The sequence below is a fragment of the Cebus imitator genome, unplaced genomic scaffold (assembly GCF_001604975.1).
Source record: "Cebus imitator isolate Cc_AM_T3 unplaced genomic scaffold, Cebus_imitator-1.0 Scaffold29, whole genome shotgun sequence".
Lineage (NCBI taxonomy): Eukaryota > Metazoa > Chordata > Mammalia > Primates > Cebidae > Cebus > Cebus imitator.
The window spans coordinates 11225259-11245902 of record NW_016107344.1 but is presented as its reverse complement, the minus strand read 5'-3'; the positions used below and the strand labels follow the sequence as shown (position 1 = coordinate 11245902).

General features: G+C 39.3%; 1 protein-coding gene across 1 annotated transcript in view; it reads right to left on the bottom strand.

Moving 5' to 3' along the window:
• Nucleotides 1-782: 782 nt before the first annotated feature.
• Nucleotides 783-20644, bottom strand: part of LMO7 (LIM domain 7) — a 232038-nt gene continuing 212176 nt past the window's right edge. The window contains 10 exon segments of the mRNA XM_037736810.1: nt 783-1548; nt 3162-3264; nt 4411-4519; nt 6382-6678; nt 10391-10604; nt 16429-16481; nt 18851-18916; nt 19812-19922; nt 20004-20093; nt 20095-20216. Coding sequence (XP_037592738.1) covers nt 1526-1548; nt 3162-3264; nt 4411-4519; nt 6382-6678; nt 10391-10604; nt 16429-16481; nt 18851-18916; nt 19812-19922; nt 20004-20093; nt 20095-20216 — 1188 coding nt within the window. The 3' untranslated portion in view covers nt 783-1525.

The following is a 20644-nucleotide window of genomic DNA, read 5'->3' as shown; positions in this document are numbered from 1 at the left end:
AATTTTAAGAACATGGAAAAATTCACAATCCATAGATACTTACAGGTAAATAATTATATGCAGAAAGAATTCAAACACAGAGCTCTTGTCTTTGGAATTTGGGATTCTGAATTATGTACATTATGCTTTGGGGCATTTGAAAAGTTATCCTCAAGGAATATATAATTACTTAATGATCAGAAGAGTAAGTGCTAAATAAAATTTTTGCCTCCCACATTAACATTTCTCATATATTTTGAAACTATTCCAACACAGTTCTCAGTTCCTAGAATTGTCCATTCCACTTACATTATAAGAGATTCCAGTAAATTTAAATGTTTGCCCAAAGCATGCTAAGGTTTTGTATTCTTGCATTCCTGCTCCAGATTTTTGAAACAAGACACAACATTTTATATATAAATATATATTTTATAGATATTCTATACTCACTGTTGTTTTCTCCTTTTATCATGGGGTAGTAAAAGAAAATATTTTATTCAAATAATCCAACAATTCATCACTCACCATACAAATGTATTGTATCCAAAAACATATAACTTTATCAAAAATAAAGTTCCTTATTAAAATGTTTCAGTAAACACATCAAGACTGTGGCTTAGTTTCAAAGACATACACCATGTCAAAATTTGTCAAATTATACACTTTAAATATGTGCACTTTATTATATCAATTATACCTTGGTAAAGCTACTAAAACACAACATCCAAAAAGGCCACACACTGAAATATGACAAAAAGGCCTAAAGTCAGACACACACGCCAAAGAAAAAAAAGACCCACTCCTTAAATGCATCAGCAAGTTTATTTACAAATGCAGTTGAACAGAAAGGCTCACCAGTTTCTGGAGAAGACTTCTAGTATACAAACCATGGCTATTTTTCATTAATGAAAATAAGCAGCTTTCTATTGGGAATTACTTAGCAACATTTCTGGTAAAGAAAATAGAGCTCCCTCATCAAGCAAATAAATGGTACATTAGCTACATTTTTAAAAACCAGAATACATAGGTAGAAGGAAGGATACAGAAAGCACATTTGGGGATAGATTTTACTGAAATTTTCCATATGGTTCTGCATTAATTTAGAACACATTATAATAAACAGAGCAAATGCAATTACATATTTATATTAACTATTTCAAATAATGTTTAAGAATCTTTTTTTAAAAAAAAAACAATAAAATATCCTCTTCAAAATACCATTAACTAGAAAGTCAAACTAGATCATTATCTGCCTCGAAAATATTCTTAAGCTCTTATCTTTTTCCTTGTGCTTTTAAGATGCTGAATTCAACAATACTGCACTTTTCCCCACACATAATTACCTTATAAATAAACAACAAAACTACAAGTTCTACCAAGACTACAATGTTTCTATGTAATCTAGAGGCAAAAAAAAAAAAAAAAAAAAAATTTTTTTTTTTTTTTTAAAAAGCAGAAAAGACATACAACACATATTTATAGATCTACATCAGCAGCAACCGCCTCTTCTTCTATCTGCAACAGTGCTTTCGCATGGAGGTTTACATCACATGGCGGTTGGCCGTCCAGCTGATCGGGCAAGGAGAGAAGAAAGAAAAGAGCTTAGATTCAGAGACGTGAATATTGCCACCTGGGATACATAGCAGTCATCACTCAGAAAGTTGGCCCAATGAGGTAGAAAGTGTCACCTGTCACTCACTCTTAGGGGAAAGCTAGGCAAATCTCAGTGTCTGGTCTCTGGAATTCTTTATTTGTAAAAATGGAGTAAAAATGAACAACTCATGCCAGGCGCGGTGGCTCACACCTGTAATCCCAGCGCTTTGGGAGGCCGAGGCGGGTGGATCACGAGGTCAAGAGATCAAGACCATCCTGGCTAACATGATGAAACCCCATCTCTACTAAAAATACAAAAACTTAGCCAGGCATGGTGACACACACCTGTGGTCCCAGCTAATCGCGAGACTGAGGCGGAAGAATTGCTTGAACCCAGGAGGCGGAGGTTGCATGGAGCCGAGACTGCACCACTGCACTCCAGCCTGGTGACAGAGCAAGACTCGGTCTCAAAAAAAAAAAAAAAAGAACCACTCACAATAGAAATAAATTACACTCAACTCTCTATTATTTGTTTTGGAGGAGAGAAAAGGCATGGGCAATTTTACAATGATGATTCCAGAAATCATTTCTATTTGGCTTTGGAATTTGATGAGATAGAAAAAAACACACACACATACACACACCCACCAGGACATGCCCAGCCTTGAATTTCTCCAACCTCAGCATCAGCATCCAGGAAAGGACTGGACTGCTGCAGCAGGAAGGCTCAGAACCCACCGACAGATAAGAGAGAGTTGACTGGACTTAAATCACTTCCAAAGCACTCTTCACATAGGGGCCATACAAATACCTCAGAGCTCAAAAGCAAATGGTTTTGCTGATACCACTTGTAACACCCTTTCACAATAAGGAAGAAACAGAAGTTACCAGCATCAAGGTTTAAAATATAAACAGCAGTAATGGTTGTCTTGCTGTAGCTATACACAATACACAACCTAGTTCTGCCAGTCTACCTTTTATAACACACAAACACATGCTTAGAGGCAAAGTAGCATTTGAAGTTTTTGAAAACTCATTACTTCCAAAAATGACACTGAAATACCGCAGTTAATACTTTCCTTTTAAAATTATATATTGATATGTATTAACATAAAGCATAAGCTGACTTATTTTGTATTACATAGAACAATAGTTTTTAAAGCTGGTCATATTCTAAATCACATAATCAAAGCCCATTGTTAAATAATAGAAATAAGTTGATGATGAGAGACCAATCTTTAGTCAAGACTATAGCCTACACAGGAGATTCATTTAACTCTTCTGGTTTGTATTCTTGAGTCATTAAAGGTCTCTACAGACCCTGGGCAGATGACACGAGACACCATCCTGACTTTCAGGAACATGTTCCTCTCCATTCCTTAGCCCCACAGCCCACTCCTGTGTAGCTGGAACCCTGAACAGTGACCCATTCTATATACAGCATTGAAGGGAACACACTACCATTCCTGAAACCTGGACTCCTACGGCAGTGAACTTGAAGGGGAGCTGGCTGCACGTTCAGGGAAATGCAGGGGAACCCGTGGTCTCCTTAAAAGGCAAGAAATTTTCTCTCTGATTTGCTCTCTTACATTTGAATCTGAGATAGCAGTCATTGCAGTACAGTTGGTGGTTTCTGATTCTAACTTCGGCTCCTGAGGAAGAGCCTCCGAGGTCACACTGACAGGCAACACACTGGGGAACAAAAAAAAAGAACACCCACAATCAGTCACAGCTCAAGAAAGCTTGGGGCACTCCTGGGGGTGGGGGGGCGGAAATGAGCAGAACGCTACTTCTAAGCTCTTAGATACATTTCAGCAAAGAAAAAAAAAGGCCAAAAGATGATTAGTAGATTAAAATAAAGCCTGCCAGATAGGATGTTAAAGAATTCATAAAGCCAATATTAAGAGCCAAGATGATCAGTCTAAATATACTCCCCCAAAATAAAAATAATTTGCTGATTGACTTAAAGAAATTTAGTAGAAAAAACTAAATTCCCCCTAGAGGAATGGTAGATAAGGCCCCTCATGAAAGAACTGGCCATTGTGAATGAAAATGGGGCTCCGGCCCTCCACCCTGGGGTGGGCCGCTCCCAGTGCCCCTGCTGCACTAGCTTAGCGAGCGTTCTCACACAGTGCCTCACTTGAAGGCTGGGTATTTCGATTCCATGTACCCAAACTCTAATTATCTTGACTCATTCTGCTCTGCCTAGGAACAGCCCAAGCCAGCAACGTACAAACTTAAACAAGCTGTGGTCTGCGGGCCTCCAGGATCAACAACCAGAATGTTTCTCTGGCCTAGTGCAAGTTCAAGAATTAAACAGCCATGTCTTTAGAGACAGATATTACAAAACCAGTTACAGCCTTAGTTTCTTCCTAGGAAGAAAAACCTAGCAGGTATAAGCAGGCTGTGCAATTATAAAAATAGCTACAATGGTAATGGTTTTCCTTATGTATTCTTCTTACTCAAAGCTAGGTTTTCAGACACTATGATAATTGCATGTGTTCCTGCCCTTAACAGTACTAGCAGGTTATTGGTAAATTATATTTCAAGGATGCCTCTGACAGCATCTTGGAGAAAGCAACATACGTACTGTAAATGTATAGGATTCTAACAGATTAGAAATAGAAAATGCAAAATTTTTCCAGATTTCAGTTTTAAAACAAGGTTCAAGATTTGAGAACTAGGGAGTAGCAAGCAATTTGTGATTCAAATGCAGCACAGACTGACGAATACAGCACCTAGCTTGTTAGTGGCACATCTACACCCAGCGGCTCAAAGAAGCCATGCGCTCTCCAAGCAAAGCTTTGCAGGCCTGCAAGCTGTTTGTCTCAGTCTCACCTTAAAACAATGCAAATGATAACAAAGACCCAGGGACTCGATGATCATGGCGGCTCCTTTGCCCAGAATGTTATTGCAGTAGGAGCATACGCGCTTCCCACTGACTGACCTAGATGCAGAACAAGAATGGAATGGAGGCTTTCACCTGGGCAGCTCAAGATTCTTCTTTAAAGTCACACTCTGGTATTAACATTGATAATAACTTACGAAAAGCTCTATACACGTATCTGTGGGAGCATAACCTTTACCAGCCAACTAAAGAATGCCTTGATTATACTCTAACCTTGAACCATCTCCATGGCAGCTCCAAGGCCCCTGACACCTACTCACATAAATGAGCAATTTCAGTGTAATTAGTCCATCCAGCAGTTTCTCATGCCATCCTTCCTTTGATCACCTCTGTACTCAGCAACAGTCTCCCCTCGTCTCATCCACCTACATCTTCTTGCCAGTTAAACCAAGGCACACAATGCTGATCGTGTCCTTCCGACCCCCTCAGAACACCAAAAGAGTGGCCTCAACTTCCTTCGAGAGGCTTTGCAAGTCCTCTATGGCCTATTTTCTCAGCCTTATTTTTCACCCTCTTCCTTGGGCACCCAGTTTTCTAGTTAAACATAAATGCCAGTGTTTTCTTCACTGTCCATTTGGCTTACAGGACTGTCTCTGTGAGGAAGAAAATGAAAAGGAACTGACAGCTGCCATGGACAGAGGAAAGGAGGATTTCTACTCTACTTCTGGATAAAGATCTTTTCTCCTCTTCCGATTGCTAAGGTGGCACCTGTGCTTCCATACCTCTGCACCCCCACGGCATGAGTACAGCACTTCAGAGGGCCACCTCCTAGATCAGGACCTTCTTAGGTCAGTAAAGCCCTCAGCCCATCCCTCTGCTCTCCCAGAGTGGGCCTCTCAGCCAGTAAATGGGTCCCCTCTCCTCTGCCTTCCTCTCTTCCCATAGACTGGACCTCCCCACCATACCCAATTTACCCTAAAACCTCACCTCTGTTCTCTCAATTCAAACTCATTGATACACACTTTATATCCCAGTACATGTAAAATTATTTTGGATTTATATAAAACATGTTTTCTTGTGAGTCTCTGATCTGATAACTTAAAAAAGTTCCAATATTAATCAATGTGTTTCTATTTTTAAGTATTCCACTTGTGGTGGAAATGAGTAAATGCCAACAGCACTCTCTTGTGGTGATGAGAGCAGCACTGCCTGATGTACCTACATGAGGCATATCTGTGGAGAAGCTACCCAGATCTAAAGACCCAGGCAGGGCTGATATCTGAGCTTCACTCCACATAAAAAAATAACACCCTATCAAAACATATACACTTCCCACGCCATATGCCCTACCAAATCCAGCTGATGTAGCCTGAGCAAAACATGGGCAAACAGAATGGCCAAGCAATGATTTTGGCAATCAAAAACCCCAAAAGCAAGATCTAAATGACTTCACATTTCTTTCATCCAGCTAGTTAAAAGTCCCCCAGACAACGGAGCATGCCTGGAAAAGCACTGTAATGCTCTTCTTTCACACTCAGTTCCTACGAGTCTGTATGACACTATTATGAAAATAGTCAGATATTTGACCAGACTGCTTTCCCTCAGAAATTTGAGAAGTGTTCATGAGCTGCTATATGTTTTTATGATTCCACACCAAGAAGTATTCAGCTACATCTTACATCCAAGACATTGACCACAAGCACAGGCAAATGAGACAGTAGCAACAGGTAGACGTCTTCAAGGTCTCCGGTGGCTTCACAAGACATCTAGAAATGCTGTTAGAGTTGCATGGAATGGGATTGAGCAAGCCGTCATTATTTTCATACAAGAATACCAAGTCTGACACATTCAAAAGGGCTTCTTTTTCTTTTTAGTTGGAAAACTTGGACAGGATTTCAGGGATATTTCAATGAAAAAATATCCAAGGCTAAGAGAAGAAAGAGAAACAAGGAGGGCCTCACCTGTTGCGCAGCTGAGAGCCTGCCTGTGGCGCTGAAGGGGAGTGGCTTCTCGGGGTGGGGGACTGTGTGGCGACCACACCTGTGGTGGAGGTCTTCGGGGGACTGGCTGAAGGCGGGGGCACGCTGGAGGAGGGGTTCCGCATGTAGGCACGGTTTGATGTGGACACCAGCTGACGCGGTGGGCGACTAAAGTCTTGCACGGAGGAAGAAGCATAGAATCCTGTGGGCTGATTAAGCCAAGGGGGCTGTCTCCAAGAATTGGATCTGGGGGAGTCCAGGTTATCTAAAGATTCGCCTCTGAAACACAGAAAGAGACTCATCAAAATTACGTGATATATTCAGCTAGAAATCTATTTGACTCATCATTCCATTCATTGAAAATCCATTTTATATATTTTATATCAGGGGAGTAACCTAAGTATTCTAGTTACATATACAGATGTTTCTCGATGTATGATGATGGGGTTATGTCCCAATCAACCCATCATAAGGTGAAAATACTGTAAGTCAAAAATGATTTTAATTCACCTAAACTACCACATATCGTAACTAAGCCTCACACACCTCGATCATGTTCAGAACACTTACCTTAGCCTCCAGTTGGGCAAAATCAATGAACACAAAGTCTATTTTACAATAAAGTGTCAAATATACAACTTACTGAATACCGTACTGGAAGAAAACAACAGACTGGTCATGGGGTACTCAAAGTACAGTTTCTCCAAATGCTTATCACTTTCACATCATTATAAAGTCAAAAATCTTAAGTTGAACCATTGAAAGCCGAGGACCCACCTGTAAAATTACCTTTAACAAGCAAAGTGGATCTTCATCATCAGTGGCACCATGTTTCATAGTTAATCAACCTTCTTCCTTTTTGTTTTAATCTGTTTTTCTTTCCAACTTTTATTTTAGGTTTAGGGGACACATGCGCAGGTTTGTTACATGGGTAAATGAGTGTCATGGTGGTTTGGTGTAGATTATTTCATCACCCAGGTAATAAGCAGAGTACCAGAGAGGTAGTTTTTTGATCCTCAACCTCTCGCCCTGCACCCTCAATAGGCTCTGGTGCCTACTGTTTCCTTCATTGTGTCCATATGTACTCAATGTTTAGCTCCCACTTACAAGTGAGAACACCTTTATTTATTTTTATTTACTTGGTGCTTAGCTAAAAGAATAAATACCATCCAAAGAAGAAAGAAAAACACTAAGAAAAATATATAAAAATAAAAGCTAATGCTCTGCGAAGTCTAAGAAAATACTTATCCTTTAAATCTTCGTTTACACATATCAACCAGAAAGTCTTAAAAATTCAAAGAAATATTTTCAAAGCTTAAATATGACAAGCATTAGGTTAGACACTTTCACAAAAACATTAAACTTATTGAATCTTCACAACACTAAGATTTTTTTTTAATCTCATAGAAGTGAGTTTCTCATAGGAAGAGCCAGTCAGTGGGAGCACTGGCTTTCACACTACAGACCATACCTCCTGTAAAGATCTGATTTATGTATCACCGAATCCCTAAATTTAGCAACTGTTTAATGTCTACATTATAGGAGCATTTATCATGCACATCTCTTAAAGTACATAAGCTTTTAAAATCAGATTTAGCTCCCAAATGGATTTAAATACAGCTTTTGGGAAAATCTCTGTTAAAAGTTGTGTACAAAAATGAACTCAAAATTATGAAAATTTGTCTACCTGGTCAAGCTTGATTTTTTAAATTTTAACATTATAAAAGTGATACATTATCATAAGGAGAAAGACTGAAACTGCAGAGAAAGACATCTGAGGGAGAAGAAAAGTCCTTCCTCTCTTATGACTCACCCGCCCTAATCCACAGAGGTAACCAGCATTAACTGTGTGTCCTTCCAGATGCTTTCTCACACATGCCAGCACATACTTACATACACATGCAAATTTACATATGTAAGTATAGATGTGTCTATATACATATGCAATGTGTTTAATACTCTTAAACAAATGGATTACTCCACAACACAGTTTCGTTAACTTCTTTTCCATTTAAAATGTATTATCTTAGAACTCTCGTCATTCTGCTCATATGATAAACTATACTTCAGTGGCCTCCAGTGAACCACACCTTTTGGTATCCATGCCCTTATGCAGTCCCCTCCCACTGACTCTGGGCTTGGTCACATGATTAATTTGGCCAATGGGGCATCAGCAAACATGATGCACACGGCGGCTTGATAAGCCCTTGCTTATTAGCCATTGCCTTGGTGCAAGCTCTGCCTCTTTGAATCCAAGTCCCATGCCATGGGGCAGCCCAAACAACTATGTGGAGAGGCCCATATGCAGAACACAGGCCCCTCAACTAGTAGCTCTGGCCGAGCTCTCAATGAAGCCTCTACAGCTACAGGAGACAGCAAATTACAGCCTGCTGCCAAGATAGACACAGCTCATGAGCTGAGACCACTTTTCACATTTTCAAAGTCTTAAAAAAAAAAAAAAAAAGAATATGTGACAGAAACCTATGTGGCCTGCAAACCCTAATATCTGGTCCTTATGCATAAAATCTTACCAACGCCTACTGTAAATGACTACAGCTGCTCAAGTGCCCCAGCCAACATCATGCAAAGGACTGCCCAGTCAATCTGCAGGACTGTGAGAGATTATGAATTATTGTCTTAACTCACTAAATTTGGAGGTGGCTTATTATGTAGCAACACTTTTCTTTCATTCTTCAATAATCTTACAGTATTCTAGCTTATCAGTATGGTACTATTTACTGAATAACTAGTGAGTATTCAGCAAACAGTGATTTTCTTGTAGTAGACAAGTGCTTTTCTTTTCTTACTAGGAGACACTGATTTTCTTTTGCCATTAACAAATAATGTGTACATCCTTGAATATACCTTTGCATATTTATCCAAATATATCCAGAAGACAGACTACTAGAAACTACATTGCTCAGAGAGTCAGATGTATACATTCTTGCTTAATACATACTAAAAAACTGTCCAACCAAGCGGAAACAAGAATTCCTATTTCCATATACAATTGTCAATACCAAGTTTAATCAATTTTAACTTTTTACAAATCCAGTAAGCAAAAGAGATACATTCTTGGTTTAGTAGTAGTATTGATCTTTTATGTTTATTGGCTTTGTGTTTCTTTTTCCCATGAGCTGTCTGTTCATATCCCTTTGTCTATTTTTTTTTTTTTTTTTTGAGACACAGTCTCTTGCTCTGTCACCCAGGCTGGAGTGCAGTGGCATGATCTTGGCTCACGGAAACCTCCACTTCACGGGTTTTAGTGATTCTCCTGCCTTAGCCTCCCGCATAGCTGGGATTACAGGCACACATCTATTTTTTATAGAGTTTGTAGGAATAATTTTCTGATTTCTATAAAGTTATTAATATATTGATATAATTAGCTCTTTCTCTGTGATATGTTACACATAGTATTCCCCAGTCTGATTCCCCAATCAGAGTAGCTGCAGGATTCATTTACATAGATACATCTTTTAAAATATTCCTCTACTCATTTCCAACTAGTATCTCTATCTTTATCTTCCATAAAGTTATAAAAACTAGGTTGATCGCTTTTTTAACACAGTTATCATGATTTCCATCTAATCATTATCTCATTATAAACATGAAAAGATGAAACTTCTATTTGTTGAAGTTCAGCAGCCAAGACAGTTATAAGAGCAGTGTGCATTACTTAAGCATCTGAACCCTCACTTCAGAGGTCCCCATCCAGATCTGCAACCTAGTAACCATGGAATTTTGTCAGTGGCTTCCCTGCATGAGCCAAAGTTTCCTCATATTAAAAAACAAACAGATTATCCCTACCTCAAAACATTTTCCTCAGATTAGATGAGGTCATGTAAACCCAGTAACTGGCTGACACATAACAGTCCCCCAGGGAGTTTGCTCTGTTCCCTTCATCTTTTCTGTCTAAAGCACCAGCATGTCTACAAATTAAATATTTCCCTCTTAGTAAAGACAAGAAAACAACTCCTAAGATGTCTCTCACCTTCTCATGACCCCAGGAACACAAATAGGATCTTTGTTGACACTAGCACTGCGCTGTCGGATCCAGCTGTTATCATTGTGAAGGGGTGTTCGCTTCCTCATTTCCAGAAGGATTTGTTGCCTCTCCAACTCTGCTTCTGATGGTACTTGTTCTTTCTTGGAACTCCTCTGTGAAGTGGTCGTGTTCCCAATTTGGTCTAAATATTTACTGCTTCCTAAATTAAAGACAAATCAAAAGCTTCCGGATTAGTACATTTTAAAAGCCACGGTGATGATTGACATCACTAATGATCAGGAAAATGCAAATGAAAACCATAATGTGATACCACCTTACTCCTTCAAGAATGGCCAGAATCTAAACATCAAAAAATAATAGATGCTGGTGTGAATGTGGCGAAAAGGGAACACTTCTACACTGCTGGTGGCAATGTAAACTAGTACAACCACTATGGAAAACAGTGTTCAGCTTCCTTGAGGAACTGAAAGTAGAACTACCATTTGATTCAGCAGTCCCACTACTGGGTAGTCCAGAGGAAAAGAAGTCATTTCCAGAGGAAAAGAAGTCATTCTACAAAAAAGGTAGTTGCTCACTCATGTTTACAGCAGCACAATTCACAACTGCAAAAATGTGGAACCAACCCAAATGTTTATAAATCAATGAGTGGATAAAGAAAATGTGATGTATGTATGTGTATACACACGCACACACCGTGGAATACTACTCAGCCATAAAAAGGATGAATTAATGGCATTTGCAGCAACCTGGATGAGATTGGAGACTGTTATTCTAAGTGAAGTAACTCAGGAATAGGAAGCCAAACATCGGATGTTCTCACTTATAAATGGGAGCTAAGCTACGAGGATGCAAAGGCATAAAAATGACACAATGGACTTTGGGGACTCAGGGAGAAATAGCAGGAAGGGGGTGAGGGATAAAATACTACAAATTCAGCTTGGTGTATAGTTCTTAAGAGGTAAGTGCACCAAAATCTTATAAATCATTGCTAAAGAACTTACTCGTATAACAAAATACCACCTGTTCCCAAAAACCTATGGAAATAGAAAATTTTAAAAATAAAAAATACCAATACAAAACGAGAGAGAGAGAGAAGTGATATAACAAGAAAATAAAATGTATCTGAAATTGCAGCCTCAAAAAATAATTAAATAAATAAAAAGTGACAGTGGATAAATCGCCCAATTGCATTGCAGCTTAAAATGCAGCATTGTGCATGTGTACTAACATTACCAATTCTCAATGAGGGTGCTGCATGAGAACATAAAGTAACTGCCTCCTACTCCAGAAGGTCCAGTTCTACATCTAGAGCCACACCACGGAACAAACTGGGGAAAATGAACAAGGCCGCTCAAAAAGGAAACAATCAGTACTGGTTTCGGGATTACTTAGTTACAAAATGCTCATCTAGAGATAGTTTTTCTTCCACTCTTCCTTTCTCACATTAAATCAATCAAGAACATGCTCAAATCCTTGCTGTGACAACTCTAAAAGGAAACAGGAAGTTTTCTTCTCTCAAACAAATGTAGCTCTCCCCTGGGGAGAGGGGACATAAATGCACGTATCTTTAGCTGACATGACCCAAGTGTGCATGGTGTAAGTGACAACCAAAATTTTAAGAAGCACATACAATCATTGAAATGGCTTTTGTGAAAGGGAAAAATATTCAAGCAGTCCAAATAATCATCCATAAACGTTATTATGTTTATCATTTGGGTTGGTTCCACATTTTTGCAATTGTGAATTGTGCTGCTATAAACATGAGTAAGCAACTACCTTTTTTGTAGAATGACTTCTTTTCCTCTGAGTAGATACCCAGTAGTGGGATTTCTGAATCAAATGGTAGTTCTACTTTCAGTTCTTCAAGGAAGCTAAACACTGTTTTCCATAGTGGTTGTACTAGTTTACATTCCCACCAGCAGTGTAGAAGTGTTCCCTTTCACCACATTCACACCAGCATCATGTATGATAACATTTATGGATGACTATAATGCTTCTACCCTAAGAAAATGACACAAATATAATTTGAATGAATTTATTCGTAACAATTAAGTCAGGTTGTATCCTGAGGACTTTGTCTCTTGGATTTGGTTATTAGTTTCTGATTAGGGTAAAACACCCACGACTCTCACATATCATTCCCACCTTAATCTGGATTAGGAAATCTCATCTAAGGATTTATTTTCTTTCTTTCTCTATATTTACTGCTGCTGCTATTCTTTCGAAATTTATTGTTTGTCTATGCCTTGACAAAATGAGCAAGATCAAAGGTTTCTTATATAACTGTATTTACATTTGTATATATATAAAGCTTATCAATTTGGTCAGACTTTAAATAAATATTGTCTTTTTTTTTTTTGAGACAGAGTCTTGCTCTGTTGCCAGGCTGGAGTGCAGTGTCATGATCTCCGCTCACTGCAAACTCCCCCTCCCGGGTTCAAGTGATTCTTTGCCTCAGCCTCCTGAGTAGCTTTGATTACAGGCATGCCCCACCAGGCTTGGCTAATTTTTGTATTTTTAGCAGAGACGGGGTTTCACCATGTTGGTCAGGCTGGCCTCAAACTCCTGACCTTGTGATCCGCCCACCTTGGCCTCTCAAAGTGCTTGGATTACAGGCATGAGCCACTGCGCCCAGCCTCTTTTTAAAATGTCTTTTTGGTATAACCAAGTTTTTAAATTGAATATTTAATAACTTCCACTGCCTGCTATCCAAGAGCTTGCAATGAGTTAATGAAGGGGGGAAACATACATACAAAATAATCCGATTAATGATACAAATCACAAATATTAACAAGATTATTCTGGAGATTCATAGTTGCCGTTATTAACCGGTCTTGTGTTTAAGTTCAGGAGAGATAATCACTGCAGGTTAGAAATATTTCATGGAATACAGAAGTACTTAAACTATAATTTTAATGGTGGCTAAAGGCAAGTTCATCTGGCACTAGACAAGGATGCCCTCTCTCACCACTCCTATTCAATACAGTATGGGAAGTTCTAACCAGAGCAATCAGGCAAGAAAAAGAAATAAAGGAGGAAATCAATTAGGAAAGGAGGAAGTCAAATTGTCTCTATTTGCAGATGACATGATTGTATATTTAGAAGACCCCATCGTCTCAGCCCAAAATCTCCTGAAATTGATAGGCAACTTCAGCAAAGTCTCAGGATATAAAATCAATGTGTAGAAATTACAAGCATCCCTATACACCAATAACAGACTTAAAGAGAGCCAAATCAAGAACGAACGGCCATTCACAATTACCACAAAGAGAATAAAATACCTAGGAATAAAGCTAACAAAGAATGTAAAGGACCTATTCAAGGAGAACTACAAACCTCTGCTCAAGGAAATAAGAGAGGACACAAACACATGGAAAAACATTCAATGTTCATGGTTAGGAAGAACCAATATCGTGAAAATGGCCATACTGCCCAAAGTAATTTATAGATTCAATGCTATTCCCATCAAGCTACCTCTGACCCTCTTCACAGAACTGGAAAAAAACACCTTAAACTTCAGATGGAACCAAAAGAGAGCCCACATAGCCAAGACAATTCTAAGCAAAAAGAACAAAGCGGGAGGCATCACACTACCAGACTTCAAACTATACTACAAGGCTACGGTAATCAAAACAGCATGGCACTGGTACCAAAACAGAGATACAGACCAATGGAACAGAACAGAGGCCTCGGAGGCAGTGCCACACATCTACAAACATCTGATCTTTGACAAACCAGACAAAAACAAGCAATGGAGAAAGGATTCCATGTTCAATAAATGGTGTTGGGAAAACTGGCTAGCCATGTGCAGAAAGCTGAAACTGGACTCCTTCTTGACACCTTACACTAAAATTAACTCCAGATGGATTAAAGACTTAAACATAAGGCCGAACACCATATAAACCCTAGAAGAAAACCTAGGCAAAACTATTCAGGACATAGGCATAGGCAAGGACTTCCTGACTAAACACCAAAAGCATTGGCAACAAAAGCCAAAATAGACAAATGGGATCTAATCAAACTCCAGAGCTTCTGCACAGCAAAAGAAACAATCGTTAGAGTGAACTGGCAACCAACAGAATGGGAAAAATTTTTTTGCAATCTACCCATCTGACAAAGGGCTAATATCCAGAATCTACAAAGAACTAAAACAGATTTACAAGAAAAAAACAACAAACCCATTCAAAAGTGAGCAAAGGATATGAACAGACGCTTTACAAAGGAAGACATACACGAGGCCAACAAACATGAAAAAAAGCTCATCATCACCGGTCATTAGAGAAATGCAAATCAAAACCTCATTGAGATACCATCTCACGCCAGTTTGAATGGCGATCATTAAATCTGGAGACAGATGCTGGAGAGAATGTGGAGAAATGGAAAAACTTTTACACTGTTGGTGGGAGTGTAAATTAGTTCCACCATTGTGGAAGACGGTGTGGCAATTCCTCAAGGACCTAGAAATAAAAATTCCATTTGACCCAGCAATCTCATTACTGGGTATATATCCAAAGGATTATAAATTGTTCTGTTTTAAAGACACATGCACACGTATGTTCGTTGTGGCACCGTTTACAATAGCAAAGATCTGGAACCAACCCAAATGTCCATCTATGAAAGACGGGACAAGGAAAATGTGGCACATATACACCATGGAATACTATGCAGCCATAAAAAATGATGAGTTTGTGTACTTTGTAGGGACATGGATGAATCTGGAAACTATCATTCTCAGAAAACTGATACAAGAATAGAAAATCAACCACTGCATGTTCTCACTCATAGGCAGATGTTGAACACATGGAGACAGGAAGGGGAGCATCACACACTGGTCTGTTGTGGGGGAATAGAGGGACAGCAGAGGGGTAGGGAGGTTGGGGAGGGATAACATGAGGAGAAATGCCAGATATAGGTGACAGGGGGATTGAGGCAGCAAACCACATTGCCATGTATGTACCTATGCAATAATCCTGCATATTCTGCACATGTACCCGAGAACCTAAAGTGCAATTAAAAAAAAGGGATCCCTTAAGGGAAAAATAGCTCCTCTGGAAAGTTAAACTAGAACCAGATAACAAAGGTCCTAACTGTTCAAAGAAAGGGAAAATCATAGAACTGTAAAGCTCAATAAAAACTAAGTTTTATAAGCTTTGACCAGAGGTTAAAAACTAGCTGCCACTAGAGTATTTGGCCTGTAGATAGGTTGTTTCGCTCACAGAGGATTTTAGTTTTTTTAAAAATCTCTTGTCAGCACATAAAAGGTAACACATGAAAACAGGTATATACTTTTTTTTTTTAACTTTTCTGTTACAACAGGAAGAGTAAGCAATCAGAGGCTTGCCTCCTCCAGCATGGCAATGATAGATAGGCTGGAGCTGGGCAGTGACTGTCCATCTTGATGGGCATGTCTACCTAAGCCTTACCTGGACCTTCATTCATTCATATAAATGACCAGCCACCTGCTTATGCAAGTCCTGAGATGCAAACCCTGCTTAAAATGGTAATTATTGCTTAGGGTTTTTTTCAGACATATATAATTTCAGTTATATGCATTCTTCAGAAACATATTTTATACTAAAAATGTCAAGTCCTAATTGTTTTTGCACAATTAGTGAAGTCATAATTTTTTCGTTTTTTGATATTTTGGCATGTACATAATTCAGGTTAGTATGCAATTTTAAGTCCTCCAGTATTTCATAGAAATCTTTTCTGTACCATTTCTTCAGCTGCAAGACAAAATCTACTATATGCAACTGCATCAGCACCACTTTGCAAAATTCCCACATATTTCATTAGCAATTTAAAAGCCATTTTAATCTCCCTGTATTTTTTCCAATGTAACATAAAGCCAAAATAAACACAAGACAGTTGTTTTGTTGTTTTTATATACAGAGGTTAAAATACTAAGTATTTTAATTATGTAATCTTAATGAATATGAAATATCTTGACCTTAGAAAATACTTATCATAACATAGCACAAATAAGTAATTATGAAGGAGTGTGGGGGGAAAATCACATTTACCATTTTTATTTGTGGAGTAATTATCCAGTTCAGTAGTAGATCTGGATTTATTCCTAAAATACAAAACACAATAAATATGTCTCATTAATAACATCTTTTTTATTTATGAAGTAAAAACGCCAAAGAGATTGCTTTTTAAAGCATTTGATTTATTTTGTATGTCTTCTGAGAGCAATTATTTCTAAACCAAGAAAAGTTTCATCTTTTACAAACTAAAAGAAAACGTTGACATCCCTAAAAAAGAGAAGAGTGGTATGCTGGAAATACATACAGACATGCTACTGTGCTTCTCCACTTTGTATGATAATTAAGACTATAATTTATTGGTCAAGTTTTGTCAATGTTCACTCTGATCCAGACCTTAAATCTCATCAGGCTTACAAAGCATCTGCCATCAGATCACCTACAGTCAGACTGTCCCACTTCCTCCACACTGCTCAGGGTTATGATGTCAACTTCTTGGCCACTGGGATGCTACTTACTACTGTGAAACATTAATTTCCCAAATGCCATCTTAGTGTTCCAAAGAGGTACTAAAGCATACGGCATAGTCAACTTCAGGAAATGCCTTAACTTTGTACCAATACACTTTAGGTATATAAATCAACACATGCTAATCTCATTCCCATTCTGCCAGACACACTGAGCTTTAAAAATAATAGTAGTGGCTCAGCGTGGTGGCTTGCTCCTATATCCCAGCACTTTGGGAGGCCGAGGCAGCCGGATCTCTTGAGGTCAGGAGTTTGAGGCCAGCCTGGCCAACATGGTGAAACCCCTATCTCTACAAAAATACAAAAACTAGCTGGACATGGTGGTGCACTCCTGTGGTCCCAGTTACAGGGATGGGAGAATCACTTGCACCCAGGAGGTGGAGGTTGCAATGAGCCGAAATCACTCCACTGCACTCCAGCCTGGGAGACACAGTGAGATTCTGCCTCAAAAATAAAATAAAATAATAGTGATAACAATGCATAATATACATATAAAATAATCTGTAATATTATACTTATGTACATACATATACATATATTACATATGCATAAATCCAACAATCAATAATACATAATAATATGTCATAAGTGGTAGACAGCTGCACTTGTGAATACTTTCACTTGTATCTACATAGAAGAAAACACTTATTACCAGACGCCTAGCCACACTCCCCGACGCCTCTAGGGTATGCTCTATCAGGATTGCCTGCAGGTATTTCATATTTCCCAGGCTTCCTTAAGCTTCCTTTCTCTGCATTTTAATTATTTTTCCCAAGGTAATGAGCGATATAAATAAAGCTTTTGTAAATATGTAAGTAAATCCATAGCTTTTAAAAGGAGATAAACATTTGAATGATTTACCATTACCCTGGAGATTATAAACAAGGTCATCTATCACTAGATTTTTCTTTAGCTTATTGTCAGCCCGTTACTATCTGTTCCTTTCCTTTTCCCCTTCTATTCTGAGCCCTATTCAGTCATCCTGATTGCTTATAGATGCAAGTCTTTCCTTACATCTAGTAAAGAAGACAAAAGGAGAAATTTCAGCTCTGAAAACACTAGGTAAAGGCCCTACCCTCAATACTTGTAGACAGACTGTTAGAAGTCCTTAGTGATTTCAAAACTGCAAAGCATTTTAAAAATTACTTTAAAACATTAAAACAATGTTTTAGGACATTTTAAGACATGTATATCTTTTCAGATATCTGAACTTTTATCTTCATTCCCCAAAATGACCAGTAGTTCCAGCCAAACTGCCAAAAAGAAAGGCCACCATTCCCATTTCAGATGTCCATGCATAACCCTTTTGGGAGTAATGGTAAGCCATTATCCACAACCTTTTTAAAAGAAAGATGACATTGGATTACAGAAAATTGACACAGTCCTTTCCCAGCCACGTCCATTTCCCTTGCAATGTGATTGCTCCCGTAAAGAGGCTGTGTCTCTTCTCTGTGACCTGTGACTGTGACTTTAGTCAACAACTTAAATCTTAAGATGCCTTGTGGATTTCCTCTCTTTAATTCTCTTTCCTCTGACCCCCACCACATACATATAAGACCTCCCTGGTTTGGTGGCTGTTGAAAGACACATGACCCAGTTGTTCTCAATGTCCCAGCTGACAGCCAGCCAACCCCCAAAAGCAGGGCTGCCTAGTTAATAAGGAGCAGATACATGAGCAAGTCCAGTCAACTAAAAGTCTGCCCAGCTGTGCTCAACCTAAAATGCTGACCCTCAAAATCATAAGCTAATTCATTAAATTCAGGAATAGTTGGTTACATAGCAAAAGCTAACTGATACAAAGATCAACCAGCAATTTCTCTTTATATCCCACAAATGACAAAGGACTAAAGTAGTTCTACAAATCGAGGCAAGCCCTGGAATATCATTTGAAGCCAGTTATCAATTAAATTACAATAACATGCTCTACATACCTGTCACCAGGAAGAAAACCTGAAGATTCTTCTTCTCTCTTTGGTATGTCATAGGAATCAATAGGCCTACAAGATGGAAAAAGATTTTGTAGGCAAAATATGAGGCTTTAAGCCCTTCCTGAGTTTAAGAAAAGGGTATCAAAATAATGTCGTTCTAGCCTCTTTATGCAAACAGCCTTTGGGTTAAAAACGAAACATACAAAGGTATTTTAATGAATAACCACAGAAAACAGACCCACTATTGCCAACAGACATTTGCCAAGCCATTCATTCACTCATTCATTCTACAAAGGCATACTGAGTACCCATCATATTGTAGTATCACTCTAGGAATGGGCTATAGAGGTGTACAAAACAAACTTATTATTCTCCAAGCACTTATATTTTACTGCAGCAGACAGGCCAACAGGTAAATAAATAAATGAGTAATATAAAACAAGGTAAGAGTATACAGGGAGAAGGACTGAGAAGCGGCCTGTATTTTAAATCAGGTATTCTAGAAAGTCTACGGAGGTGGTGTTTGAGCAGAGACTAGAAGAAAATGAGAACACCAGACACACAAACATTCAATGACTTCTCAAGCAGATGGACTAGAAAATGCCAAAGTCCTTGGGCATTTTCAGGGAAGAAACAAGAGGCCTGTGTGGCTGGAACAGAGTAAGGGGAATAATGGAGGTACTGCAAAGTAATCTAGTTCATGCCAGCCTTCTAGGTCATGGCAAGGATGTTGGATGGGGTTCTGATGTGACAGGAAGTGCTTTGGAGGGTTCTGGGTGGGGAAGCAAGATGACATGACAGGGTTTATGATTTAAAGGTTCTCTTTGGTGGCTTGTATTCACTAGTGTGGAGAATGCATGGTAGGAAAGAGGAAGAGCAAGGGGATGCCTTAGAAGTGGGGAATGCATACAGCTAAGACAAGCTACCCTAACAGGCCTTGTGCCCTCTGGCCGTGGGGACAGACCTCCTATACTGGTATATTCTGACTGATGTTTCCCGCTCTCTCTCTGCCTGGTGCTTCTGCTCCTCTGCAGGGCGCTTCTGCTCCTCAGCCTCAGCCTGAAGCCGCTTCCGCTCCTGCGCTTCCTGAAGCCGCTTCCGCTCCTGCTCTTCCTGAAGCCGCTTCCGCTCCTGCGCTTCCTGAAGCCGCTTCCGCTCCTGCTCTTCCTGAAGCTGTTGCTCCGGTTTCCTCTCTCTCTCAAGAACAAGTTGATCCTGTGGCTTCTTTTCTTGGTCCTCATGAACAACCTGCTCTGGTTGCTTCCCTGTCTGAAGACTTGGACCCTTCACTCCAGGTGGTTTCCCAGGCGACAAGAGAGGGCTCCCGTGTGGTCACAGACATGCTGTTTGAGTTTAGGACCATCAGTTCCTAGGTGACCAGTGAAAAAAGAAATCCATCTAAATCTGTTTAGTTCTATAATTTCACATAGACATAAATATTCCATTCCAGATGATACTAACTATAGTTGGACCAGGACTCCACTCAAAAAACATGTTAAGAGTTTTACCACTAAAAGGCCAGTGTGGTGGCACACATCTGTAATGTCAGTACTTTGGGAGGCTGAGGTAGGCGGATCACGAGGTAAGAGATCGAGACCATCCTGGCCAACCTGGTGAAACCCCGTCTCTACTAAAAATACGAAGATTCACTGGGTGTGGTGGCACGTGCCTGTAGTCCCAGCTATTCGGGCGGCTGAGGCAGGAGAACAGCTTGAACCAGAGAGTCGGAGGTTGCAATGAGCCGAGATCGCACCACTGCACTCCAGCCTGGTGACAAAGCAAGACTCCGTCAAAAAA